Genomic DNA, 27964 nt, shown 5'->3' on the forward strand with positions numbered 1-27964 from the left:
CGCCCCCCCCGCCAGCACGGCCTGTACCTGCCCCGTGGCGTCAGCGGAGAGGGGGGGGGGGAGCCCCACATGGAAGGATTGGGGGGGGGGTGTGTACGGGAGGATGGGGGGGGGACAACACGGGGATGGGGGACACACACGTGGGGGACGCAGGAGGATGGGGGGACGCAGGGGAACAAGGAGGGATGGGGGGGACGGACACGGGGATGGGGGGGACACGGGGATGGGGGGGGGGACACACACGGGGACGTGGGGGGGGGACGGCACACTCACCTCCCGGGCGTAGTCCTCGACTTCGGGTGCCTGGGGGATGACCATCGCCTGCAGCGGGGACAGCCAGAACGGCCTGGCGGGGGAGGGGGTGTGACATCAGGGGGAGTGTCAAGGGTGGGGGGTGACCTGGGGGATTGGGGGGGGGGGGGGGGGGGAAGTCCCCAGGATGGGGGTGCCCCAAGGATGGGGGTACCCGGGGGATTGGGGGGGTGTCCCCAGGGACTAGGGGGGGGGGTGTCCCCCGGGGACTGGGGGGGGGGGGGGGTGTCATGGGACAGGGACATCCCTGGGGGTTACGGGGGTGCCCAGGGGATCGGGGGGGGTGTCCCAGGGATCGGGGGGTGCCCCTTTTACAGCCCCAAGGGGAGAGATTTTTTTTTGGGGGGGGAATCCCCGAAGGGTCCCGGTTTGCCCCTGGAGGGGGCAAACCGGGACCCTTCGGGGATCCCCCCCCCCCCCCATCTTCCTCACCATCGCCCGCCGCAGCTCTCGGCCAGCACGGCCACCATGCGCTCGACGGAGCCCAGCACTGCCCGGTGGATCAGCCACCGGCCGCGTCGGTCCCCCCTGTCGCGCTGGGAGGGGGGGGGGGAAGCAACCAGGGCTCAGACGGGGGGTGCGGGGGGGACCCCCCCCCACACCCCCCCTTTTCCCCCCCCTCCGCCCATACCTGGCGTATTCCAGCCCGAATCTCTCCGGCATCTGGAAATCCAGCTGGACGGTGCCGCATTGATGCTGTCGCCCCAGCGCGTCCCGGATCTGGATATCGATCTGTTGGGAATAACGGGGAGGAGGGGGCGGGGGTGCGTCCCCAAGGAGGCAAACCGGGATCCTTCGGGGGGACACCCCCCCCCGCCCGATCCCCGAAATCTCTCACCTTGGGGCCGTAAAAGGCGCCGTCGCCCGGACTCAGCTCCCAGGGCTGCCCGAAGGTGCGGAGGCTCCGCTCCAGCTGCTGCGGGGCGGGGGGGGGGGGGGGGGGGGGGCAGAATTGGGGTGGGGTGTCGACGCAGGGGCCGGGACGCGGTGGAGAGGTGCGATGGAGGGGACGTGACGCAGGGGATGCGACGCAGCAGGGGACGCGACGCGGGGAACGCGACGCGGGGGCACGACGCAGGGGACGTGACACAGGGGTGCAACGCAGCGGCGCGATGCAGGGGCCGCGACGCAGGGGTGCAACGCAGGGGACATGACACGGGTGCAACGCAGGGGACGCGACGCAGGGGCAGGACGTCTAGGCACGACGCGGGGGACGCGACGCAGGGGATGCGACACAGGGGACGCGACGCAGGGGTAGGATGTCTAGGCACGACGTGGGGGGACAACGCGGGGGACGTGACACAGGGGCGCGACGCAGGGACGCGACCCAGGGGTGTGACGCAGGGGCAGGATGTCCAGGCATGATGCAGGGGACAACGCGGGGGATGCGACGCAGGGGTATGATGTCTAGGCACGACGCAGGGGACAACGTGGGGGACGCGACACAGGGGCGCGATGCAGGGGACACGACGCAGGGCCAGGACGTCTAGGCACGACGCAAGGGACAATGCAGGGGACGTGACGCGGGGACACGACGCAGGGGACGCGACGCAGGCAGGACGTACAGGTGTGATACAGGGACACGGTGCACGGATACGGCACACGGACGTGACAGCACAGCCGGGAGGCGACACATGGGACAAGCCACATGGGACGCAGCGCAAGGGACGCAACGGCACAGCTGGGAGGTGACACGCAGGGGACATGGCGGGGGACGCCACAGCAGAGCTGGGAGGCGATGCACGGGGCGTGGGAGCAAAGCAGGGACACGCTGGAGAGGACCCGGCGCAGGGGACACGCTGCACGGGACGCCGGGGCACAGCCAGGACGCGACGCCCAGGACTCGGGGACGCAGCGGGGAGGGGACCCGGCGTGGGGGACGCGGCAGCGAAGTCGGGACGTGACGCGACGCCCAGGGCACGTTGCAGGGACATCGCGGCCAGGCCGGGACACGGCGCAGGGGACACAGGGACAAAGCTGCGACACGGCGCGGGGGACACGAGGAGGGGGGACACCGCGGGGGACAGGCCGGCAAAGCAGGAGGTGCCGCGTGGGGCACGCCGCAGGGGACACGGGCGGCAAAGCCGGGACGCCGATGCCGGGGGCAGCGTCCGCGGCGGGGTCACGTTCCGTCCCCGTCCCACCTGCTCGGCGCGGTCCCAGGTCTGGGGGTCCCCCAGGAATCCGGGGGGGCGGGGTGGCCAGGGCCAGGCGGAAGGAGAAGCCCAGCACGGCGTAAACCGTCCGCACGAAGTCCAGGCAGGCGTCGATCTCGCCCTCCAGCTGGGGACAGGAGGCGTCAGCGGGGTGGGGGGGACGGACACACACGCGCCGGGGGGACGGAGGGACAGACGGATGGACAGACGGGACGCTCACCTGCTCAAGGGTGCAGAAGATGTGAGCGTCATCCTGCTGGAAACGCCGTACCCGGGTCAGCCCCGTCAAGGTACCGGGGGCTCGTTGCGGTGCAGGACCCCGAAATCGGCCAGGCGCAAGGGCAGCTCCCGCCACGACCGCGGCCGGTGGGCGAACATCAGGCTGCGGACGGACAGACGGGACGGTCGGCCGCATCATCAGCGTGTTTCCCCCTGCCCCCCCCCAGCCCCGCGTCTTCCCCCCCACTCACCAGTGGGCCGGGCAGTTCATGGGTTTGAGGGAGAGGGTCTCGGTGCCGGCGGCGAAGGAGAACATGTGGGTGCTGTAGTGCTGCCAGTGCCCCGAGAGCTCCCAGAGCCGGGGGCTGAACAAGTTGGGGGTCACCACCTCGCAAAAGCCCCTCGCCCGGTACTCGCTCTGCGGGGATGGGGGGACGGGGACGTCAACCCAGCCCCACGGCACCCGTCTCGGGGCTGGGGGGGTGGGGGGGAGGGCGCTGTGGGTGCTCCAGGGCCGGGGAGCCGCAAGGACGGAGGCACGGCAGGGCCTTGGGGCGCGACGGGGACGGGGTCCGGGTGCAGCCCCCCCCCCCCCAATTTCTCCCCCAGGCGGAGGTGACGGTGACGCCCCCGGGGACGGGAGGTGTCTGGGTGGGGGCGGGGGGGGCCGTACCCTGATAAAATCGACGAGGGCGTTGTAGACGTGGGCGCCGCGGGGCAAGAAGAAGCAGCTGCCGGGGCTGAGCTTGTGGAAGAAGAAAAGCTCCTGCTCCTGTGGTGGCGGGGGGGGGGGGGGGCGTTACTGGGGGGGGTCGCCGGCGGCCGCCGGCGAACCCCCCAGTAATGCCCCCCCACCCCCCCCCGCCCCCCCAAAAAGCGTGGGGCTTACCCGACCGACGCGGCGGTGATCCCTCAGAGCGGCCTCATCCTGCGCCTGCTGCCAGTCGGCTAAATCCTGGGCGCTGGGGAAGGCGACGGCGGCGAGACGCTGCAGCGACTGGCGGCCCCCGGCCCCTCGCCAAAAAGCGGCCGAGCTCTGGGGTTGGGGGGGGGGGGGGGTGGGGTGTGGGGGGAAATCAGCGGGGCCCGGACGTCGGGGTCCCTCGTCCGTCCCCGTCCCACACGGCAACCTACCGTCAGACGCGGAGGGCTGCGATCAGCCCCGTGTGCCGGAGGAGGGGGCCGCGGCAGAGCTGGAGCAGGGGGCCGCACCTGAGGGGAGGGAAGGACGTGGGGACCCCGGAGGGACGTGGGGACCCCGCAGCCCCGTCTCTGCGCTCAGCTGTGCCCCCTCCCCGCTGCCGTCATGTGGCCCCCCCCCCCCCCCCGTGCTCACCTATAGACGGTGGCCGTAGGGGACGTCACCTCCTCCTCGAGCTGCTGCAGCTGGAAGCTGTTGTGCTGCGGGAGGGGGGAGGAGGACCCGAGGTGGGTGACAGTGGCACGGGTGACACCGAGGAGGGGGACACCGAGGGGGGGGTGACACCGTGCTGGGGGGGGGAGGACCAAGCAGGTGACAGTGGCATGCGTGACACCAGCATGCGTGACACTGAGGAGGGGGACACCGAGGGGGGGGGGTGTGACACCACGCTAGGGGGCGTGACACCATGCTGGGAGGGGAAGGACCGAGGCGGGTGACAGTGGCACGGGTGACACCGAGAGGGGGTGACACCGAGGGGGAGTGACACTGGTCCCCGTTAGCATCACCCTGGTCCATGACCCCAACCAGGAGGGTCCCGATGTCCCCAGGCCGGGCTCCCTTGCCCCACCCTGGGATGGGGAGGGGACACGCCGGGGAGGGGACACGCCGGGGGTGGGGGAGTCTCACCTCGAAGAGCTCGGCCAGCTGCTGGCGGGTGGCCTCGAGGCGCTCGAAGCGGTGCCCGGCGCGGGCGAAAGCAGCGCAAGCTTCCTCCAGCGCCGGCAGCTCGTCGCGCTGCACCGTCCTGCGGGCGCGGGGAGGGGCTGGGGACACCGCGCCCCATGGGGGACCCCCGTGTCGTCCCCGTCCCCGTCCCCCCCTGCCCCCCCTTACCTGTCCCCCATGTGGGACATCGCAGAAGAAGCCGTCCTCGGTGGCCTGGGCGCTGCAGAGCGTGGCCCCGTAGAACTGCTCCGCCACCGCCCCCAGGACGCAGGCGCCGGACCGCCAGAAAGCCTGGGGGGGGGGGACACACACATGAATGACACGGAGAGGGGGACACGGAGGGGACACACACACACACACACACACACACACACACGGCGGGGACAGGCTGTGAGGGGAGCGGGGCGCGGGTCCGGCCCCCGGTTCCGGCGGGACTCACCTCCCGTCCCTCCGGCGTCGAGAAGTCGAGGAGCTCCAGGTCGGCGTCGCTCTCCAGGGGGCCGGTCGAGGTCCTGGAGGGTCCCGTTCACCCGGGCCACCAGCGCCGCCTCCGCCAGGCCCCCCCTGCGGGGACACCCCGGGGGGACACACACACCGTGGGGACACTGTGGGAACCCCGTGGGACCCCGTGGGGACCATAGGGCAAGTGTGGGGACGCCATGGGGACCCTATGGGGACACCGTGGGGACCCTGGGGACGCCACGGGGACCATAGGGCCAGTGTGGGGACACCGTGGGGACACTGCGGGGACCCTGGGGGGACAGCAGGGACTATAGGGTCAGTGTGGGGATCCCGGGGACCTCGCAGGGACCATAGGGCCAGTGTGGGGATGCCATGGGGACCCTATGGGGACGCTGTGGGGACCCTGGGGGGGACAGCGGGGACTATAGGGTGTGGGGACCCTGCGGGGACACCGTGGGGACGCCATGGGGACCCTATGGGGACGCTGTGGGGACCCTGGGGACCCCGTGGGGACCCTGGGGGGACAGCAGGGACACCGTGGGGACCCCGCGGGGACCACAGGCCAGCGTGGGGATGCCATGGGGGACCCTGGGGGACCCCGCGGGGACCTCGGCCGGGGAGGGGGCCCGCACGTACCCCAGCTGCGCGGCCACCTGGAAGGGGGTGGTCTGCTGGGCCCGGCCGGGCAGGAGGCCGCCCCCGGGCAGGGCGATGCGGATGGGGGTCCCCGGGGGGGGCGGCCGGTGCCGGCCCCGGTCCCGGTTCCATCCCGCCGCTCCCGCAGCTGCTGGAAGAGCCGGAGGCGCTCGGAGAGGCGGGGGTCCGGGCCGGAGACCTGGGGACGGGGCAGGGGTCACCGCGGGGTCACCGCGGGGTCACCGCGGGGTCGGGACGCCCGGGTCCCCTTGGGAGCGCGAGGGTGCCGGCGGGTAGAGGCGGGCAGGGGGGAGGGGGGGGACCCGGGGGGGGGTGCGGGGGGGTGGGGGTGGGGGTTGGGCGGTCCCGAGCGCACCCGGTGTCGGCGCGGGGCCCCCGCGAAGAGCAGCCGCCCCCGGCGCGCGGACGGCATGGCGGCAGGCCCCGCCCCTTCCGCCGCCGGCCGGAAGCCGGCGTCCGTCCGTCCCCTCCCCGCGGGGGCGGGGGCCAAGGGGCGGAGTCCCCGCCCAGAGGCGGGGCCGGGCGCGGGCTCGTCCCTCCCAGGGGCGGGACCGGGATCCCCGCCCAGGGGCGGGGCCGGGCGCCTGGGTCCCGCCCCCTCCGCCTCCGTCCGGCGGGAGCGGCGCGTGCGGCCTCAGCCTCGTCCTCGCCCGTGTCCCCCCCGTTCCCCCCCCCCTCCCCCCCGGGGAGGTCGCGTTGGACTCGCCCACCCGTGGGGAAACCCCGCGGTCCCGGCGCGGGTAGGACGGGAACCACGGGCGGGGGGGGGGGGACACGGGACGGACCGGGACCCCCTCACGGCGCGCCTCGGGGCCCCCGGCGTTCCCGCAGCCCCCGGTGTCCGCAGAGGAACGGGGGTGTGTGTTGTGTGTGGGGGGGGTGTGTGTTCAGCCAGCGCCGAGCCCCCGCCTCGGTGCGAGGCCCGACCGGCCCCGCGGGGTCGGGAGAGGGGAAGGAGAAGCCGCCCCCCCCCCCCCCGGCCGGGGATCCCCTCGGGGCTGAGGTGACCGAGACCCACCCGGGCGCACGCGGGAAAGAAAGGACCCGCCACCTTCTCGTTTTTGTAATTTTTATGTAGATATTTAACCCTACACCTTTATCAAACATATATGATGGGTTTCTAGCAACTAAAAACAAAAACCAAAACAACAACAACAACAACAAAAAAAAACCAAAACAAAAAAAAAAAAACCCCAAAACCCAAAACCCCAAACGGGAAAAAAAAAAAAAAAAAAAAAAATCAAGTAAAATCCCAACTTCATATAAAAGCCGCCGGGGCGGCTGCGGGGCGGCCCTGGGCGGGGGGGGGGGGGGGGGGGGGCAGCGCCCCGAGCCCCCCGCGGGCTCCGTCTGCGCGTTTTGAACGATCCGAGAGATGGAATTAAAAAGTGATTATTATATACACACACGTAGAAAGTCAACAGTGTTCCCGGGGGGTGGGAGCGGGGGGAAACACACCCCTCCCCCCAAAAAAAAGAAAAAACCAAACAAACAAAAAAAAAACCCAAAAAACCCCAAAATAAACCAAAAACCAACCAACGGACGACAGGTTTTTCCCGAGGCGGGGGGGTGGGGTGGGGGGGGACAGGCTGGGGGACCCCTCCGGGGCGCCGGGAGCCAAACAGTCCGGCCGGCGGGCGCAGAGCTCGTCGTAGGGTGGGTGGGTGGGTGATGTTTTTTTTTTTTTTTTTGCCTTTTTTTTCTTTTTTGGTGGTTTTCGCCAGCTGGAGGGGGAGCGGCGAGGGTGGCTGCAGAGGAAGGCACCGGGGGGGGGGGGGGGGGGATAATGGGGGGGGTGCGGGGGGGTGTCTCTGCCACCGCTTGGACCCTTCGCTCCTCCCTGCGGTGGCGATTTGGTAACGGGCTAAAAACACACCATCCCAACAGCACGCTTCATCTTGCCCTTTTGGGTTTTTTTTTTTTAGGGTTTGGTTTTTTTTTTTCCTCCTTTTTTTGTTTGTTTTTTTTTTTTTTTTGTTTGTTTGTTTGTTTGTTTCCTTCAACTCTTTAAACTACTCCTGGAAGTTTTTATTTCAACAGCAACGCTGCTTTCTTTCCGTTAAAACTTTTTTTTTTCCTCTCCTTTTTTTTCTTTTTTTTTTTTTTTTCCTCTCCTAGTCTCGCACCAACTGTGTGGGCTTGGGAAATAACCCCCCCTCCCCCCCAAAAAAAATTAAAAAAAAAAAAAATATATGCAGAACATTTAATTTAGGAGAAGGTTATGGGGCTCTCGAGGGAAAGAAAAGGACCAAAAGAAAAAAAAAAAAAAAGTATGGAAAAACCAAGTGAAAGCGCTACTCCGCTGCTCTCTACAGCGTCCGGATGCCTTCGCTCGGGAGCTGGGCGTCTGCTTCAGTACCTGGGGGGGAAGAAGGGGCGTTTCGGGGCGAAGAAGGGGGACCCCCTCCCGAAGGGCGGCCGGGGCCTTTTCAGGCTATGGAAGGGGTCTCTGCTTACGAAGGGCTCTCGCGGCCTGAATTCGGCCCGGGGGGTCCTGACCAGCACCCCGCCGCGGCTCCCGCCGTCCCTGTGAGCGGGGGGGCCCAGGCCGCGGGCCGCCCCCAGCTGCTCCCTGGAGAGGGGGGTCAGACCCACGGCCTCGCGGGTGCGGGACAGGGGGGCTGCGGCGTGGTCCCGCTGTTGGGGCTGGGCCACCGGCTCCCGGGGTCCGGCGTGCACGGCGAAATGCTCCTTCATCGTCCCTTGGTGGATGGTACCGTGCTCCTTGGGGAAGGCGCCGGCGCCGTGCTCCACCGCCATGGGGGGTGGCGCGGGGAAGGGGACGCCGCCGTGTTCCCCGGCCGGCGGCGGTTGGGCGGGGAAGGGGACGCCGGCGTGCTCCCCGGGGACGGGGGGCGGCGGGGGCGTGGGGAAGGGGACCCCGGCGTGCTCCACGGAGGGAGGCGGGGGGACGCCGTGGGGCAGCGAGAGCGGAGCGGAGGTTTCCTTCGAGAAGGGGTTGGCGTGATCCACCGACGGCATGCGGGGAGGGACCGAGTGATCCCTCGGGAACAGGCTGCCGTGGTCCTTGGGGGGGCGGCGGGGGGCCCGGCGGGCGGACCCACCGGGTCCCGCTGGAAGGGAGTCCCGTGCTCGATGGGAGGCGGCGCGAGGGGCGGCGGCGGCGGCATGTGGTGCTCGAAAGCGGGGCTGAAGTTATTTGTTCGGAAGTTGTTGACGCTCTCCTGGAAGGGCGGCACGTGCTCCTTGTACGGCGCCGGGAAGCCGCCCATGCCGGGCAGCTCCGACGTGCCCGAGGGCCCGTTGTCGAAGGCGTTCCCGCCGCTGCTCATCTCGAACCACCCCGCCGCTCGGCTCGCCTCTCGCCCGTGTCCTCTGTTCCCCTTCCCCAGAACCCGGATGGACTCCACGGTCTGGATGGGCTCTCCCGACATCCCCCTGCTCGAGGCGTTGTGGTAACCCAGCGTTTCGATGGGGGCCCCTTTCTCCTCGGTGCTGTCGGGCAAGTCCAAGCAGGAGGAGGAGACCCTGGTCTCTATGCGGTAGTGCTCCTCCTGCGGCTGCGGCTCTCCCTTGGGAGCTCCGGCTGGGCCGTGGCCGGACAAGCTCACCCCCTCGCCGGAGCCACTTTTGGAAATCTGGCCAAAATGCTTCTCCTCGGAGGGCTTACGGGAGGCGTTTTTGAGCATGTTCTTGAACTCGATGGTCGACGTGGCGGAAATGGAAGAACCCAACGATTTCTCCACGCTTGCCGCGGGCGCTCTGCCCGCCGGGCTGGAGAGGGCGTTTTGAGAAGAGAAAAGCGAGCGGTGGGGAATCGAGTGGGGCGAGTCCGGGTATTGCTTCTGCGAGAGGCCAGAGTGCACCACCGATTTCGGTAAGTTGTTGTGATTGGAGTCCGGCGTGAAAAACACGTCGTTCTTGCCGGGCGAAGGGGAGCCGTCCGAGGTGGAGTCGTTTCCCCTGAGGCCGTAGCTCCCGTACATCCCTGGAGACGACGCCAGCGGGTCGCAGCTCTCGCTCTGATCGAGAATAGACCTCATCGACTGAGGGAAGGACGACTTCACGCCAAACTCCTGCGATCTTTGACCGTAGCTGGACAGGACCGGCTGGTACTCTGCAGCTTCAGAGAGTTTACTCGATTTCAAGATAGACTTGGCGGGCTTCTTCTCCAGGTTTAGCATGGCCGACGGCGGCGGCCCGGAGTAATCGAAGTCGCGGTAATCTTCGTCTTCTTGAAAAGAGGTGTCCGGGTAAAACTTCTCCTGGGAGGAGTCCATTAACGAGGAGGGTATCTCCATGCTGTCTGCAGACTGCTTGTACAGGCCGGCCGGAGACTCTCTGCCGAGGCCGAAGGGCCGGTAGGCGTGCACGGAATTGGAAAGTTCTTGGGGATATCCGTCGTCCCGGCTCTGAAGAGGTGACCTCGTGCTGCTGGGAGTAGAAGAACCGGGGCTCATGATTTTCGACAGAAGGGAGATAGTGTCGACGTTGCTCGATGTCGGCTTATCCATCATCTCGTCCTGGGTGGGCGTCCCACTTCGCTCATCGCGCACCGGTGTTCCGTCCACATTGTCCATGGAAGTGCTGGTAGGACCACGCTGGAAGTCAGACGCGTGACTTTCCGTTGCGATGCTGGACCCTAAGCTGCTGAGAATTGGAATATTCAAGTTCAGACCGCTGAAGCCGGGATTTCCCTTCAAGAAATTGTGTATCTTCATCTCCAGGCTCGGAGAAGGGGGCTCCGATTCCAGCTTCGCTTTTGAAATTTCGGAGGATTGACCCAGTGAGGTTTCTGTTGGCAAAAGGGAAGAAGGACTGGTAGGGTGAGAACTGGAAAATCCCAGGGAATTGGCTGGCGGCTTAAAACTGGAGCTTGACAGCCCTGGGGTATGTCCAACGGGAGCCTTATTAACTGAAGTTGAGGAAACCTCAGCAGTAGACGAGTTCGGAGAATAACCAAAGCTTTTGGATATAAAGGACTGAGTATTGGAAGGAACGTTCCTCCCCTTCACGCAAGGAACAGTGGTGTTGGCTGGCGAGGCCGAAGTGCTCTGCGACGCAGTTTCGCTTGACTGAACGGTATTTCCAGCAACACTCTGAAGTAAGGATGACAAACCTGGAAAAAAAGAACGCTGCGCTCAGATATTCAGGTAAGAGGCAAGTCAACTCGAGCCGCTGCCAAGGGAAAGGTTTCGGCAGACGTCGTTCCTTAAAACGACTTCAGGTTTTAGCCAGGAAAATGACTGGATTTTGCTGCATTACTATTGTCGTTAGCACCCACCGAGGTGCAAGCTTTTGCCAGAGGCTCAGATCGATCCGTACATATAAATTACAACATACATCTGAATAAGCTGGGTAATAACTCACCCTGGCTTTGTAGCCAGGCGTAAAAAAAAAAGCCAACCAAACCACTGCACTGCTGACCAGGGTTACACATGCAAGGTGCAGAAGCAGGAGCAGCACCTCTGGGAAGCTTTCTGCTCTGAAAAAAGCGCTCTCAGAAGCACGGGGGAAACCACAAAGACCTCTCGGTCTCCCGTCCCGTTCAGTGCCCTTCCACGAAGTGTTCTGGATAAGTGCGCTTCGGTCACGGCAAAAGTACGAAGATGGACAGAAAAGTAATAAAACTCACGGGTCCGTAACACGTCTGCTACCTGAGGAAAAGTCACCTGGCGTTCGCCAAAGACTTAATACAGTCCCAAAGGAGTTTTTCTCCCTTCATTTTCGCTTTAGGCTAAGCCCAGCAGCACGTTTCAGCGCGGCCACCGCCATCAACTACACAGTTAGCCACTCCCTCAAGACCCACTCCGGTACCTTGCAATGCTGGTGCAGTCTGAGTCTGGGTTTTGGAGAGAGCAGACAAAATACTTTCAGGAGTTATTTCAACTTTGGAGAGAATATTTGCTAACGGATTTGAAGGAGCAGACGGAGTCCCCATGACAGGAGTCTTCAGGCCACTAGCAAGAGCTGTTGGGCTCGTCGGGGTTCCCGGAGAAGGTCTCGAGGCAGGACTGACACCTAGGACGGAAGCACACACCACTCACTCACGTTGCTTCGTGAACGGAAGCTTTTTTTTTTTTTTTTGGCTCAAGTTTTCCACAGATGCAACTGCAGCAGAGCCCCACTGAGCGTGAGCAAGGAGAGGCTCACGAAGCCGACAGCCGTGTGTCAGAGACTGAGCCAGATCTCTTAAGTAGTAACTCATTCGTGTTTATTTTGAGACAATTAAAGCTTCAAAAGATTACAAAACAAAACTCCATTGTTAGCTCCATTAACCAAACACCTGGGCTAGCACCGCTTCAGCACTCACCTGTATTTTTCATTACGGAAGTTAAACTGCTAAGAATGGAGCTGATCTTTGCCAGGTCCACGTTGGCCAGGTTGGGCAACGCAAGCGCTGGCGACGGAGGGACAGGCGGCGCGCTCGCCGCCTTCGGAGCCGGAGGAGTCGGAGGAGTCTGAGCAGGTGTCGTCACCGTCGCCGAAGTTGTGCCTGCTGCAGCAGTAGACGGCACCGCTTTGGGGACGCTTTCAGGCTTCGCGGGTGCCGAAGCTGGAGCAGCCTGCTTCTCCTTCCTCTCTTCCACTTGAGGGAGAACAAGACCAGAACCGTCACTCTGAGCAACCTGACCTAGTGGAAGATGTCCCTGCCCACGGCAGGGGGGCCGGGACCAGACGCCCTTCAAAAGGTCCCTTCCAACCCAAACCCTTCTGTCATTCTCTATCCCCGAAGGCGTTTCAACGGGATCCTCATCTGACCCCGGTTAAGGGCACGTTAGGTCCGATTCCCGCAGGCTACGTAAAAACGTTATTTCGATGAGTGGTTTGGGAGGTGGCAACAATCACGGCTGGATCGGGACTTCCCTGCTTGTGTCAGGGGACTGGGGCAGGAGATCGAAACCCAACAGCGCCGATCCGCAGCCCAACAAGGGCTTTGCGCATCCGCTACATCCCAAACGGGGCTTGAAAGGGCCGTTTTGTCTCGATCCAATTTCTACACAATTACTCTGCTGCTCCCGCAGAACGTACCGATAATTTTAGACGTATCATCCTCCACATCAGAGAGCTCCATGTCTTCCACATCCCGATTATCCGTCACGGGCTCCGGAGATAGTGTCTTGCGGCTTCCAACCACCGGAGACCGGGAGTTATCCTCCTCCCCCATCCCCTGAAAAGGGGACTCGGAGCCCGTCGGAGATGGGGCGTCCATACTTGGAGAAGGGACGGGAGACTCCTCCGGATCAGGAAGCGTCGCTTTCAACTGGTCTAGCTTTTTCTTTAGATTGCTCACTCGATTAGCAAATGTTTTATAAGCCTAAGAAAGAAAGGACGTCGGACTGAGCACCTTTTATAGGAAGAGAGCATGCCTCTATCGCTTCCCTAACCGAAGTAACGCACAGCCTTAGAAAACCACTTCGAATTACCTGTCCCCTGCAGCGAGAAGTCTGCAGTAAGAACTCAGCTTTTCAGTGCGACTTGCAGAGCAAGGGCCACAAAAAAAGGGGAAGAGAAAACCTTTTTCCGATGACTTGAAACAATTTTCATGGAAAAAAAAAAAAAATTAACAAATACGCTGCCAGTTTGGGGTTTTTTTTTGGTAGGGTTGGGGGGGTTTGGTTGTTTTTACAATGCTTTACCGAATTCTTTCTTCGTTTGTTCATCTAGTTTGCACGCTGATCACAATTTGTGCAGTTTCTAGAATTTAGAATTTGTTAAGACTAACCGTAATTTTGGCCCCCGTTTAAAAATGCAGAAGGGCTACAAAATTCCAGCAACACACAAGAACTGAGCTCCCGACCCATGGATTTTTGTAGCGTCTCCTTTTCTTACCCGGCACCTCAACTCTGCTCTCTTTTGAGAGAGAGTCTGTACAACAATCGCGCCAAACCTCTCCATTTGTGAATAGCGAGATGATGCGTTTTCTAGCCTCTGGGATGCTTAGCAAACGCAGGCGGACATCGGTCCGCCCGAGGAGGATCGAGGAAAAGTATACTTACATTTGCTACCACCTTGACTTCTTTATACTGCGCTTCATAAAATATACCGGCGTTCTCCAGGGCTTCAGTGAGAGAGGGGCCATTTTTCACTTGCTTGTCTAAGCCATTTACAAACTCTTCCAGCTTTGAACTTGCTTCTTCAAACTCCTTGGAGAACTTCTTTCCTCCTGTTTTGTCTGCAAGGAGATAAGGACCGCGGAAATAAGCTGCCATCGGCCAAACGGGAAATCAGCTCTCGGAAGCGCGTCCTCAACAGCAGCAACCGGGACGTTCAGACAACAGACACGTTGTCTGTTCACGCCGTACACTCCCCAGACCGCCCCGTCCACCCGTCGGTATCCATCGAAAAAAAGAGGCCAAGTTGCTAGCAACAAGTTTTTCAACTCGTTATTAGTGATAAATAAGTTCAAGACACAGAAGCGTAAAACTTTACTCTTTCGACTACCCAGAGAGCGTACTCTCACTTTGGAAGAGGCAAAAATCTCGAGTGCTCTCTTCCCTTCGTTACCACATTCCAAGGGTTCCTAACATCATCGGGGTTCACAACACCGACGAGTTACCACGACCGTGAACCTTCTCAAAGACTGCAGTCACGGATTACCAAGCACAGCTAGGGCTACCTGCAGTTTTACAACTAAATTGCCTGTTAATACGGCTCAGCGTAACTCAGTTCATTTACCCCTAACACGCGCTGCTTGCTGTTGCACTCACAGTTGGCATTCTCAAACTGAAGCTATTGATGGATGCCTTAATTAACTTAAATCCGAAATTATTTAAGGAGTTCTGAGCACATTAAGAACAATGCACGTTCCAATGATATACGAGGGCGTGTTTGAATAGTACAAAATACATCTTCATCACTTCTGCTTTGCTTGAGCTCTGTATCCGCGGGTTTCTACGAACAGGTTCAAATTAACAGAGGTTTTGGGCTCCTGCTTGGTGGTTCTTAACTGCGCTTTGAAATTTTGGCGTTTTACAGACACAGTCTGGTTTCTGGTCTAAGGCTCAACAGAACCGAGGAGCTCCTACAACTGTTAGGGTACCTCATTTGCACCTCCTTCAATTACGTCGGGTTTCGTACGTTATACGCTGTCTTTACCTTTTAAGCATTTAAGTGTTTCAGTGCTGCACACATCCACTCTCATAGTGGAAAGCTGCTTCTCTTTCAGTTCTATCTGGTCTTCCGAGCGCTTGTATAACAGCAATTCATCAATGAGAGACTGTGGCTGGGGGGAAAAAAAAAAAAAAAAAATCAAACAAGAAAAGCATCCTCATCACATTCCGCGGGAGAGAAGCCCTGCTGCACAGAGCTGACAGCACAGGCCTGCTTCAGCCACAAACAACGCCCCGGTTCAAGACCGTTTCCGAAGGCAGAAACGGCCCGTGCGGATCTCTGGATTTTCAACCTCAAGTCAAACAGATCAGCGGACTCGGGCTCAGGCAGCGGCTGGAATCCTACAAGTCTCCTGGCTACGATGGTTAAGAGCAGGGACAGGCCTTTTTTATTTTCTTTTTTAACTCCACCAGTGCCCATGCATTTCGTTAACACACCGCACTCCTTTGGGGGACCTAATTTAGATAAATTTCTTGCCACCAACTCCTCAGCCACCCGAAACTCCTCCTTCAGCGCCATCCGTAACAGCCAGCCCCTCTTTAAGCGTAGGACCCGTGGATTTCACGCGGCTCCGGAGAAGGCAAACTGCTCTCTTGTACGAGGTTACCCCAAATGAAAACCAGTGTTTCCGTGGGGAGCCTCCGCGCCGCTCCGACTGCTTTCCAGCTGCCTCGTTGTGCGTAACAGCGCACGGAAGGGGCGGCAGCCCTAACAAAACCCACAACTGAAACGTCTAGGAGGCATTACATGCCAAGGAACAAAAAGACACCGAGCACTAGAGCTTCCCACCAAGCTTACGCTGCCGGTGGACGTAAGCAACACTAAAGCCACAGCCCAAGGACGGAGGTTAGCGCAACGGAATATTTCCACTTGCAGACTTACTCTGAATTCGGCAACGATCTTGGACTTCAAAGCAGCTTTCGGGTTTGTGGATGCTGTTGGAATAAAGAAAAAGTATGAAGAAACCAAGGAACTACACCCCGACTAAAAGTAAGTCACAAAAGGCAGTTCTAATAAAAAGATATTTTAACATAATTCAACAGAAGGCTCGCAGGCTGTTGTTACTCATTACGTTTTCCCCTCCACACAGATGTCCCTCAATGCTCTGGGCTTTCCATTAGCTAAACAGGACACGGTCACGTGCAGCCAGATTGTGACTGAGGTCAACAAATTATACTATGGCTTTTTATGGGTTTTTTTTGAACGCGCTATAAAAAAAGTTTACTGTGCCTACCTTTTCCAGCTCTACCGTTGGGACGACAAGTCCCTGCAAGGGTCGATCTAACAGCCTTACCCAGTGAGTTTATACCTCTCTACAAGGTGGTCAATGTTATTTCCTAAGTGCCAGACTCAGAGCTGACAGACGCAGCCCAGCGTTTCCTTCGGACGGGGTCTCCCTTCGGTACTTACTAGGCCTAACCACGCTCTCAACTTAAAAACTCTTACACCTCTATTCTGACATCTTATTAACAGAGCGGGAGGAACGAATCCCGCTGTCAAGAGACACTAAATCCATTGGTTTCTGGACAAAACAGGAGAAACATCTGGTAAGAAGCAAAATGCTAAACCCTTCATCCGTGCTGAATATAGCACCTTTTTGTTTGGGAAAGCAGCTTGTGATGTTAAGCCAAGTAATAAACGCTTCCAAACTCTTTTGTTAACCTTTTGATCTCAGCACTTGTACAGGCGGGCGCACGCCACATCTTACACCTAACGTTCCACCATCTCGCTTTACGGACCATTCAAGGCTTTAGCGTGTAATGAGATTAGTAAGATCGGTATATTATAAATGCATTTCCTGCTAGACTGCACTCCCGGTACTGTCGGACGCCAGAGTTCATTATCTGCACTGCCAGCTTCCAGTTTTCTTTTATCCTAGCACCTAGTTTGCTGTTGAAGATGTGTTCCTGAGCACGAAGGTACTGTCCACCTCCTGCTGCCAAAGCACAGGGTTCTGTCTGTCTTCTCTCCATCTCTGAATAGTCTAACGCCAGTTTCCAAGAGGTTCCACCAGCTCTTTCCTCTACTGTTCATAACCTCTGCTCTCATAAAGATATATGTGGGTTTTTTTTTTTTCCATACTTCATTCCTTTAAAAAGTGGTTCTCTAGCAACAACTCCTTGGTGCTTTACATATTAGTCTGTAAGGAGCTTTACAAGCCTGGAAGACGCATGCTGGCTCATGTTTTAGTCCAGGTACTTTGCTCGGTTTGGGCTAGCCTTTCTTCTGTTCCTCAAGAAGGCAATTTCTATATTAGTTCAGAGAGTTCACATTGTTTCCTTACTTTGCGATTTCTTCCACGGCTTATTCGGTTGTTTGTTCAGAGTTTCTTTCAGCTGCTTCTGAGTTTTGAAAGTGGTACCTGGAAAACATTTCATTTTTTGCAGTCTGGCATTATGGGATTCCTTTAAGAACCTGGTTTTGGTGCCATACGGTTGCACGGTAAAAGAGTGAACAGAAATTTGTTTTAAAATACCTAGACCAACTTCCTTAGCTGAGCTGCTGGATGCCCAAGAGAACCTAAGTTTACTCAGGAATACAGCAACCTGTGGGATGGTCTTCCATTTTTAAATCAAGTTTCTGTTTGCCCTTGCACTAAGACAGTTCAAAAAATCACAGTAATGAGCAGAGTAAAAAGGAAAAACACAAGGCATCTAAAAATAAAACTACACCGCTCGGCTCTTTAGGTAGGCTTTTACGAAATCAGCATTCAACAGGCAAGTAAATGCAAGTCGGGAAAATAGCCACCATACCTAATTTACAAGTCGCCTGAAATATTTTTGTTTTCGAGTTAGAAAAATTAAGAGATTTCAGAACGTACGCGTAAACTTCACTTCTCAACATGCAACGCCCAACTAAAGCCTTTTCACATGCCAAAGCCCGAACCCGAGACACCGTGTTTCTCCTGCCACGACGACGACCGGCTCTCAAAACCACACGTGAGGATTTCCTGAAGCACCTTTAGCTCTTTATGATGTAACCAAGTGAAGCAGAAACGTGGGCTAATTTCCTTCAAGTATTTGAGTATCGGCTAATTTCTGGTTTTAACTGACTACAACGTGTTCCCAGTTACCATTAGCCGTTTCGGCTTTTAAGCAGAGTTCTTTCGTAACCGCTCGAGGACACTTCACCCTCCAGCTTTGCTTCCAGCCTCTTTCCTATACCACAAATATTATTAGTAAAAACAACTTATTGCTAAAACAGACTAGAAAGGAAGGAAGCCGCCTCTGTTCCTCGCCCCACTGCGGCAGCTGAGAGTCGGCTCACGCTCAAAGGAAGAGCCAGGGACACAAGCCCTCTAGCAGGGCACCATGTTCAGGACTTGTAGGACCACTTTACCTTCCCGTTCTGTTTAACCTCAGCTGGAACAACTCCAGCTTACGTGAAAGGATTCGGAGCTGTCTTTAGAAAGGTACAAAAAACCGTGAAGCAGCCGAATTCAGCGCTGCTCACGCACGGCGCCTCGCTGCTTTAAAGTCTGTGCTAGGTGCAGATGCGGAAAGAACAGATACGCACGATAAACTCATTTTACTCAGCGATTCCAGCCATTTTCTTTAACCTCATCAAGCTCATGCGTTAGTTTGTAAGGTAAGAAATGCAAAGGGTAGGTAACTTACTCAGAGCTTCTTTTAGTGCCAAAATGGTTTCCTCAGGGTACACATTTCTGTCCTCCCAGATTTTGAAGATTCTTTCGATAGATTTGGAAACGGATGGATCCCTGAAAAAGAAGAGCATACTGGGTTTTCTTTACCCCCACACTGTGATTTCTCCTGATTCTAGAACGGATAATAATGTAAATAATTATGTGTTTAAATCAAAACTTTAAAAGACCCTTCAGACCGGGAAGTTCTCTGTCCAGGTGATGACTTTAGTTCTACTGCAAGGGGTCCCAAGGCAGCAAGTCCACACGCTTGGAGTTAAGCGCACACACACTTCCATATCGTAACGGATCGGGGCCACGGGCATGCCTTTTCGGGGTAAAATTAGAAGGTTTCAGAGTGGTAGGAACACCAGTAGGATTTCTCTGAAGCCTTTCTTCATGGGGAAAAAAAAAAAAAAAAAAAAGAATTGTTACTCTTCCAAAGCAGCTTTCTATACGGATGCTCTGGGAAAAAAGTGATTATTCCAGGGCAGGGGGGGGAATAAAACACGACTCTCTTCACAGAGGAGAGTAACTACTTCAGAGAGAAGTGACTGTATAGCAGGCGATCGGTGGTGTTGAACTTCATCAAAAAGACGAGCTCTCCCGCTCGTCTCTGATCACACCTCCCCTCTGTGCCTAGCAGCATCAGCCTTGGGAGTTAAGCAATGTCATCTGTAAGAACCTCCAAAGAAAGAAAGAAAAGGAGACGGCCTGGTGTCAAATAGCGTATTTCATCCGGATGCTTCTGTTTCAAGGAAAAAAAAATGGACAAATAAGACGTCTGTAAGCAACCGCTCTCAGAGTGCGTTCTCCCAGGCCCAAGGGACAGCTCTTGGGATAAGAGAGGAAAAACGCCTGACCAGACCAGTCATCACCCTCCTAATCACCCAAACGAAGAACACTTCCTGCAAAGCAACCCGAATTAAAGTTCACGCGCCCCGAATTTAGCACTCCGAGGGCAGCGCGTGAGCCCGAACCCTGCCAGCAACCAGAAGCGACCGCCCCAGAGGACTCGAGCTCGGAATAATAAACTCTAATTGGAAAGCGGAGCTGCCACCACCGCTCCCCTGTGGGACCCGGGCGGCAGCTGGCACCGCAGCAGGGCTCCAAACCCAGAGCAAAGGAGCTGCTCCGCACCCTTGGGCGGTGGGTGCTCTCCCAGGCAGAGCTATGGAAGGAAGGGTGCTTCACAGAACCGTTCGGGTGGGGAGAGACCTTTTTAAAGACCACCCGAGCAGCCGTCTGACTCGCCTTCGAGCCCTGCTGCGTTCGCGTTCCAGCTCAGCGCCCCAAAAAAGAGCGACGCATTTTCTGGCCACTTTTACTGCTTTTTTTTTTTTTTTTAAACCGACTGGAAGAAGGTTGGTCACCGAGATTCTGCCGCGGAGTGACGCTGCCGTCCCCGGCCATGCAAAGCTTTGCAGAGGGACAGACAGAACGACACCACCTGTCAGGGCCAGCGAGGTACACAGGGAAGAGACAAAAATCTTCCATCGGGGTCCCTGAAAGGCAGCCAAGTCACGCCCCCGTGGCACACAAACACTGAAAGACGGAAGCAGCAAGTTCACAGAACTTTTATCCATTTCATCATTTCTACACCAACATCTGGAATAGGACCGGGCGCGGTAAAGCCTGTCGGGGCTATCAAAGGATCGGTAACTTGCAATTCTTGCTGTCGCTTTCCTTCCTCTCTTTTGCTTTGGTAGCTGATACTCCCAGAATTTTTTCTCCCTCCTCCTCATTGTCGGCATCTATTAACGGCATTTTCAACTTTCTCTTCTGGCAACTTACGTTTAAATATAAGCTAACGAGCAGTCCAACTTCAACCTTTTCCCTGCCTCATGCTACGTTCAACCACCTGCCGCTTCAAACTCTGCTCCAAAGAGACACAAACCAGCAACATCACTTCACTGCTAAGGAGGCTGCTTCGTATTTTTACCACGTCCCGCCCCTTGAAGGCCGTCTGGTTTGAGGACGATTCGGCAACCAAAACGGAGGGCAGCAAGGCAACCTGCCTCGCAGGGGGGGTAATGACGGGAGGGGGGGGCTCGCCCCACCTGGACACGTGCCAGCGCGAGATCTTTTCGTCCAACCTTACTCTAATAAATTAAAGTCTCCAATTTCCAGCGGAGCACAAAACCACCCTGGGGAACGCGTCATCTTGACATAACGTTTTAGCAGATGGGTACGGCAGCACAGGAGCCAGAGAGAAGCTCGCAGAAGCCACGGTGTTCTCACGGCGGTCGACCGCAGGCAGATCCCAGGACCTCAAAGACCTCCTCCTCTTCCTCCCTGACTTGTCGCACCCCTCCTCGCTGCGAGCACTCCCCCGAGTCTGCCACCATCCCCCCCCCAGCAGCCGCACAAGCCACCGCCGCCCGCGCACAAGCATGAGGAGGCAGGGGAGGGCACAGCTACAGGGCACACACAGGTATTGGTGCAAGACTTGCCCCTCGCACCGCTTCACGTGATAATTTTACTCAAATGAGACCCCCACGCAAATTAAAATCCAGCTCTACGCCCGTTCTAGCACACTCCTTGTAGAGAAGCTCAAACCCACACAGCTGTTCGAACAAAATCCTTGAAACATTGATGATGTTTCTAGAGAGTTTGAGATGTCAGAAGAAAAATTCACATTTTTTGAGACATTCAACCTTCCAACACATCGTTACTTACTTCACTAACGAAGCAGCTTCAGGAAGCACTTCTGCAAACGTATCACGAAAGACAATCGCATTTTTTCTCTTGCAGTTCTGTATGACGTCATTGGCCAAGTAAAAAAGGTTCAGTCGATGAGGAAAGGCAGCTAAAGACAAAAAGAAAATTCAGATTCATCATCAAGTAGAAGCAGTCACGTCAGCCGCATTCTGATAACAACATTTAAGTGCCTGCTTTTGGGTTTTTTCCCAGCATTTCCGTCAACGGCGCGTCCAAGGGCAAGTCCAACGGTCAAAAGTGGGGACTCGAGAGGAAGACTTCAATTTACAAATCACTTCCAGATCTTCCCAAAGACTAAACGTTTGGTAACATCAAGCCTTGACTCTGACTCGGGCTTAGAAAGGACACAAAAAGCCGTTGACCCTGTGCTATTTCTACGATACCCGCGCTGCAAAAGGAACCGTTCAGCCAGAAAGATCAGCACTGCCCGTGCAAGAGGCCAAACACAAAACAGCACGAACTTCTGCGGGGGGGGGGGGGGGATATCCAACCGCTCCAGAGCGCGTGTCTGGTCCGGTCTCCGAAGCTCCAGCATCACCCCGCTTGGCTACTGACTCAGTGCAACCTACCGTTTAATAGTTTAGAGGCCATTTATTCATATTTTCTAAGAATCCTCATGTAAAATCTCCCTTTTTTTAAGCTGTAATGGCTTAAAATGGTCTCTAAGGTTGGCAGCTTTATCGGGGAGGTTTTACCAGGCACGTACCTATGTCCACAGCTGTCCAGAGGGCACTTAACTACAGAGAGGGAGAGACCTTCTCCACATCCCTTTAAATGCCTCCTATTAATAAACCAATGTTTATTAATATATTTAAGAAGCGCTGCCGGTTCCTCGGACGCGGCTGCCTGGACGTCCCTTTCCGACGTGCGATTTAACGCCAGCCAGGCGCCAGCTTTTGTGCTGCACACAAAGGACCCCGGATCCCCGTCCCTTCTCCTCCAGAGATCGCTATCTCCAAAAACAGCCCCCCTGTCCCTGCTGAGCCGGCACTGACCTTCGCGCCCAGACCTCCCACCCGCAGCCGTACTCCAAACAACGCGCCTCTGATCTCCCTTATATTCAGCTCCAAATTTAATGATTTCATCAAACCTCTTCTTCAGTCAGCCAGTAACAGCGCTTGTAGCGCAGTAAGCTCATCCACATGCTAATTAGCTTCTTCACTTAATTTAACGACACAACGCGAGGATTTAAATATAGGAACGGTGACAATGGACGGTTTTCTTTCACGTGCCCGCGAGCTCTATCAGGTTCCCACCTTCCCCGCGTTACACACCCCCTCCGGCAGTACCCCAGCCGCATTAGTAATCAGAGTTTTTCTCTACAAATCCCTTAATTCTCTATCCCGCTTCATTTTCCAGCTGTCCCTACCTCAGCAGAGCCTCTTCCCGCGGCACGGCTGCACCTCGTGGCTATCCTGGTCTCCGGGTTTCCCGTCGGGAAGCTCTTAGCACCATCCCTGGTCCAGAGCCCTTGGTGGGAGCTTACCCTTACCGACACCGCTCCCACATTCACGGCCCGTCGCAGAAAAACCCCAAACCACCCACCGCGGCGACTCAATCTCCGGCAGCTCCGCGCTCTCCGCCCGCTCAAAGCCAACCAGAAATAAAGCCAGGATTTTCCCAAAACTCATTCACGCCTTAGACCGCGCCTAAGGGAAAGCCACTACATATTTTCCAGCCAACAAGAAGCTCACACGCTTTTATTGGAAATTTAATTGTTAAAGATCGCCTCCCTCTTGTCTAACGTTCCTCTCTGAGGCAGAGAAGAGGGTCAGCGGCCACCGACGGACTTCTGGCAAGAGGCCCCTCAAAGCAGGATCGTAGCCACAGAAATACGGGGTTAGGACATTTTTAGCGTACTGAATGCAATTATTCAAAAGCCTTATTATAAGGCAAGAGAATCCCTGCTCACGAATGACACGGTGTGCTCGCGTATGGGAGACGCTGGTGCTTTCCAGGACTCCTCTCTGTACACAACTCTCGCCCGTGCTCTCGCACGCCTTTCCTGCGGAAGGGCTCGATCCCGGACGAGGAATCGGCACCAAGCAAGCAGACCTGGGTCCAGCACCCACCTAGCACAGGAGTCCCGGCACGCAGCGAGCTTACTTTAAAAGCTCACGCCGGGAACATTTTGACCGTGTGAGCTCTGCGCTGACCTACTGATATTAAGGGATAATTTAGCAAGTTGTTTGTTCAAAATGAAGACCTTTCACAGAAGGCAGCCTCTTCGGGAAAGCAAAGCAGAGGATACATGCAAAGGCTTAGTTTGGTTTGATCGTCAAATCCTCAACAGGTTGATGCCGTGAAGGGAAGAACCTCCAAGAGCCCCTACGAGTGGCACCGATTCTTCTTGCTTGTTGCTGGCACCCACCAAGTGTCACTACAGACCGGTGGGTGAGCAAGAAGCATCGTCCGACCCCAAACCTGGGGGCAGGAACCGCGCGGTGGGTCAAGGGGACAGCCAGCCCCCGGGACGTCCCTGCTCTCCACGGCCCCGGCCCCTCCGCTGCCCCTGCCCGCAGCGGCCGCCGGAACACAGGGCCAAAGGTGCGAGACCCGAGCCAGGCATCGCACAGCCGCTGCCTCCACCAGCACCGCAGCCGGCTTCTCACCTGTAACTTCGCTCCTCACGTGTTTTTCCAGCTATTTTTTCGCTGAAGATTATTTTTCATCCTTCCCACCAGGCTACTCCAACACAGCTCCGGCAGCTGCCATGTCAAGGAGCCTCCCTTGTCCCAGAATAAGCTTTTATAGTAACAAACACAACAAGCCCAAGGATTCCTTACCAGAAAGTGTTATTTACAACCTTCACCCTAAACGTGCTTACATGGCAGGTCGGGGTTGGTTTGTTTGAGCGAGGAGCGGAGCGAGGAGCGCTCTGCTCTGCCTGGAGGGCTGGAAATCCAACCGGAGCGGTGCTGCGCTCGCCTGGCTTCCTGAAACGATTGGGAGCCAGCTTTCCCCAAAACGCCAGCCTCAATAATCTATCAGATCATCATCCCAGCAAAATGAGTTTTCTGCAATTTAATTAAAACCCAGCACTCCACTGCTAATTCACCCGCTGGTCACTGGATGCTCTTTCGATCTCAGCGACGTCGTTCACCAGCAGAGAGAGCGCCGATTTCAGACCTTATGCCGTAACGCAAAATAGATCTTGAAGATATATAAACCTCCGATTTAAACGACTCGACGTATACACAGCCTTCAAATGCAGCAGAAAAACCCAGAGCCAACTTCAAGACAAACGCCATACGGAAGGAGCACAGCTTGCACCATCACCTCCGCCACCGTTTCCACAAGGCTGAACGCGGACCTCAGCCAAGGCAGAATTAATTTAGCTCCTAGATTTAGAGCTAGTATTTCTAAAACAAGAGTCACCCAAATTGTACAGTAGGAAAAATCCATGCTAGACCAATACCTAGGCTACGGACAAGCCGCACGAAGAAAACCAAGCGCCTTTGGGTCCAAAACGCACTTTGTACGAGGGGTTTCGAGCACATTATGCAACTGGCCGTATCCGACGGGTGAACGGCTTCTTAATTACTCTTAGACTGTCTCGGCTTAAATCGGAGAGGAAATACAGAAAAGAAACAGGAAATTTTATAACTGAGCCCACCCCAGCTTTTTGCTCAGCTCCAGGACGTCCACCAGCTCCACCGACCGACACCTCCAGGCGGCCAGCATGTGATGTGTCCAATTTAACTCGCATTTAAGAGCTGTTCACGTGAACGCAGTGACGAGACGACCCTCCTGCAAGAAAGCTCTTGATTCACCAACAGAAACTTCCCAGAGGTAAAGTTATCGCAGCGTCACCTCGCAGAAACATTTACGTCGCGAAGCTCTTGGCCAACGGCCGCAGCTGTGACTGGCTCGTGCTCAGGACAAGCCTTGACCCGGGAAGGGAGATGCCCATGCCAACAGCAACGTATTTAAATACCAGCAACTCTTTTTTTTTTTCCTGAAAGGACACAATCCTTTGTCCAAATAGCTGCATCTTCGGTTAAACTGGACATTGCACATCAGCTGAAACAAGTATCTAACAGCGAAGCGCAGAAAAATCCGTTGAGATACGGCAAAACGCAGATGCTAGGGAATACCCACAGCAAAATGCAGCCGTTCCCTCTCAAGAGTGTGCAGGGGGAGAGGGACCGACCACCCCCCGGGGCAGGAGCACCCACGAGACCACCAACGCTCGGGCAAAATCCCTTCACAGCCCGAGGCAGGAGCACCAACTGCCCCGCAGGCCAGCCCAACGCCTACTTACTCTGATTTATAGACGACAGAGAATAAAAAGGCCCATTCCCCCCCCCCCCTCCACTTGACATTTTCTGCAAGCCTCCTGCAAGAAACCTCCCTCAGCCCAACGCTGGCATCGCTGGAGAGACACTGGGCAAGAACCGCCCTACTCAAGGGTTTCACACTTAACGGAGACGCGCATCCAAGAGATACGAAGGCGCTTCACCCCCCGATTAAATGCAGGCGCCTTCATCTTCACCCAGGCAGAGCGCCAAGATATAGCCCCCAATCCCACCACATCCATCCTTCGCAAGGAGCTCCCTGGAAAAAGCAGCTTTCACGCGTTCTTAGAAGCTTTAGAGTTAAAATATTTAAAAGCTGGAAAAGGAACCCAAAAGCAAGCTGTACTGGCCGTTGTTATTACCACTGAACTCTTCTGATCGGGACCGCGCCTTCCCGCCACGTGAGAGCACAGAGGGGCTGCAAGGTCCTTGGGGCAGAGAATGAAGTGTACCATGAAGGGAAAAGCAGGAAAAAAAAAGCCCCGCATAAGCGGGAAGTAACCAAATAATCAGGGGTCAGGGTACGGCAGCATCACGGCCGCGCCAAGGGTTGTTTGAGCTGGTACCTCGGATAAGATGCTTAAGGAGGAACTTGGACAAACACGAGGGGTGTTGAGGGGAGATCCTCGTGAGGGCTGCGCAAGGAAAGCCTTGAAAGCGCTCATATCAAACTAAAACAAAAAGTCCAGGCTGGTACCAAGGGCTCAGGGGCAGGAGCCAACAGCCCAGCAGCGGACGTGGGCCAGCAGGGCAGGAACAAAGCGTCAAGGGCCCTGCAAGTGGGAACAATTAAATTACTTTTGATGAGCTTGGGAAGGAGGGAAGGAGTAACGGAGGAGTGCAAGGGAGAAGGAAGGGGCAGCGCCAAAGCAGCGTCCCTGGAAGCTCGGCCGCCTTGGCCAGGAGCTGAAAGACAAATGTCAGCCACGGAGAAGCGGCAGGAGTCCAGGGAAGAGTCTCCGCTCCACGAGCCAGCGGGACGGGAGCTGTAGGACGATAAACATGGGGGAGTTGCGCTGGCACGAAGGCTCCGCGCTCCCGGCGAGTGGCTGGGCAAAGCGAGGACCTGCCCCGAGGCAGAGAACGAGGAGCCGCGTCGTGTTGAGCCTGACATACAGCGAGACGTTCACCGAGATCCTAGAGAGGAGCCAAACGGCAGCTGTGACAAGAGACGCCAAGTCCAGAGGCGTCTGCACATCCCGAGGAGAGGCAGGAGCTGGATTTTGTTCGGAGGGGGCGTGCTCCGGAGCAAGGGGGCGAAGAGGACCGAGGACGGTCCCACAGGACCCCCCTGGTGACGAGGGCTGTCAGAGGGAAGAGGATTTCCAGGAGAGATGGGCAACGACAGCGAGGCAGGATGGACCAGGGACAGCTTCTCCTCACCAGCAGGTCGGTACGGACCAGAAAACAGCCCTCGGGCTCTTACCTTACTCTCTTTAATCACACGGTGTGTGGACAAGAAAAAAACGTAAATCAAAAGCTGGGGGAAGAGGGCCCTCCGCACTTTGCAGAAGGGCCTCGACAGAGAAAACAAACTATCCCAAACTTTACAAAAGGTTGATCACAAACCGGAGCAACGCTTTGGAATGGGAACGTTATCTTCGCGTTACTGCAAAGCTTACTTTAACTCCTGCGACAACAGGCAAAACCTTCACATGGCAGCGAGACAGCGGAGATAACGCCGCCTTGTTTAGACTCATGAAAACATTAACTTTCCCACTCTCGGGTCACCGTTGCGTCGCCTGCGGGTGCTCGCCAAATCTGCGCGTTGGCACCCAATGCTTATTTGTGCCCACAACAGGCTGCTTTGCCCGTGGAAAGGGACGGCGACGGTCCCTCGCCCCCACGATGCCGAAAGGCACCTTTCCCCCCCAGCTCTGAAAATAACGTTTTAGAAGATCCCGGGCAAGCACACGCAGAATTCAGGAGGCTGAAGGTGCCACCGTTCAGGTGCAGCCGCGCAATTTCTGTTTTTCTCAGCGTGACAAGGTGATACTAAGCAGAAACCCTGCCCGGGGGCCGCGCAACGCCGACAGGTTTCCGAGCGATCAGAGGACCTCGGATTTTCAGACGTCGGGTCCGAAACCTCCGGCACAGCCGCGTAAGCTGCACCCCGTCTCCTTTCCCCCCCCCCGCCAATCCCCAACCGCAGCCAGCGGCAGCCGACAGCCTCCTAGCCCCGCGTACGGTCCTTGCCCCGACAGCCACCGGGCGAAGCGGGACGAGGCGACGGGGAGGTGGACGAGCACCTGCCCGAGCGCAAGGGACGGTCCCCCCCCGGTCCCGCTCGCGGTCCCGGCCGCCCGCCGCCCCCCCCCTCCCCCCGCCGCCCCGCACTCACAGCGGCGCAGCCACTTCATCCAGTGGTAGACGATGGTGCTGTGGTGCCGCTTGTTCTCCAGGCACCAGGAGGAGAGACCCTGGATGGACTCCATCGTGTTGGTCACCGCCTGCAGCTTCCTGTCGAGCGAGGCCTCCAGCGCGCCGGCCGAAGAGGAGGAGGCGGCGGCCGAGGAGGAGGAGGCCCGGCCGCCGCCTCCGCCGCCCGCCGCCATCT

General features: G+C 57.3%; 2 protein-coding genes across 2 annotated transcripts; both read right to left on the bottom strand.

Annotated features, from left to right (window-relative positions):
* Nucleotides 1–12: 12 nt before the first annotated feature.
* On the bottom strand, nucleotides 13–6085 carry TARS2 (threonyl-tRNA synthetase 2, mitochondrial; the record flags this gene model as incomplete). Its single annotated transcript, XM_076359729.1, is given in 23 exon segments — nucleotides 13–27; nucleotides 274–346; nucleotides 745–820; nucleotides 823–848; nucleotides 944–1044; nucleotides 1151–1228; nucleotides 2457–2507; nucleotides 2509–2595; nucleotides 2689–2762; nucleotides 2765–2850; nucleotides 2939–3105; nucleotides 3361–3459; nucleotides 3577–3723; nucleotides 3812–3899; nucleotides 4024–4088; nucleotides 4516–4633; nucleotides 4723–4736; nucleotides 4738–4845; nucleotides 4994–5053; nucleotides 5055–5118; nucleotides 5653–5752; nucleotides 5755–5851; nucleotides 6029–6085. Coding segments are annotated over 23 exon segments (1851 nt in total), but the record flags the coding sequence as incomplete, so codon positions are not given.
* Nucleotides 6086–7862: 1777 nt separating this feature from the next.
* On the bottom strand, nucleotides 7863–27964 carry RPRD2 (regulation of nuclear pre-mRNA domain containing 2). The gene is given in 12 exon segments (XM_076359727.1): nucleotides 7863–8705; nucleotides 8708–10753; nucleotides 11452–11655; nucleotides 11948–12223; nucleotides 12667–12952; nucleotides 13635–13810; nucleotides 14734–14860; nucleotides 15631–15683; nucleotides 17033–17110; nucleotides 18366–18466; nucleotides 21068–21197; nucleotides 27749–27964. Coding segments are annotated over 12 exon segments (4371 nt in total). The 5' UTR covers nucleotides 27963–27964; the 3' UTR covers nucleotides 7863–8025.

This window comes from Aptenodytes patagonicus, chromosome 26 (genome assembly GCF_965638725.1).
Source record: "Aptenodytes patagonicus chromosome 26, bAptPat1.pri.cur, whole genome shotgun sequence".
NCBI lineage: Eukaryota > Metazoa > Chordata > Aves > Sphenisciformes > Spheniscidae > Aptenodytes > Aptenodytes patagonicus.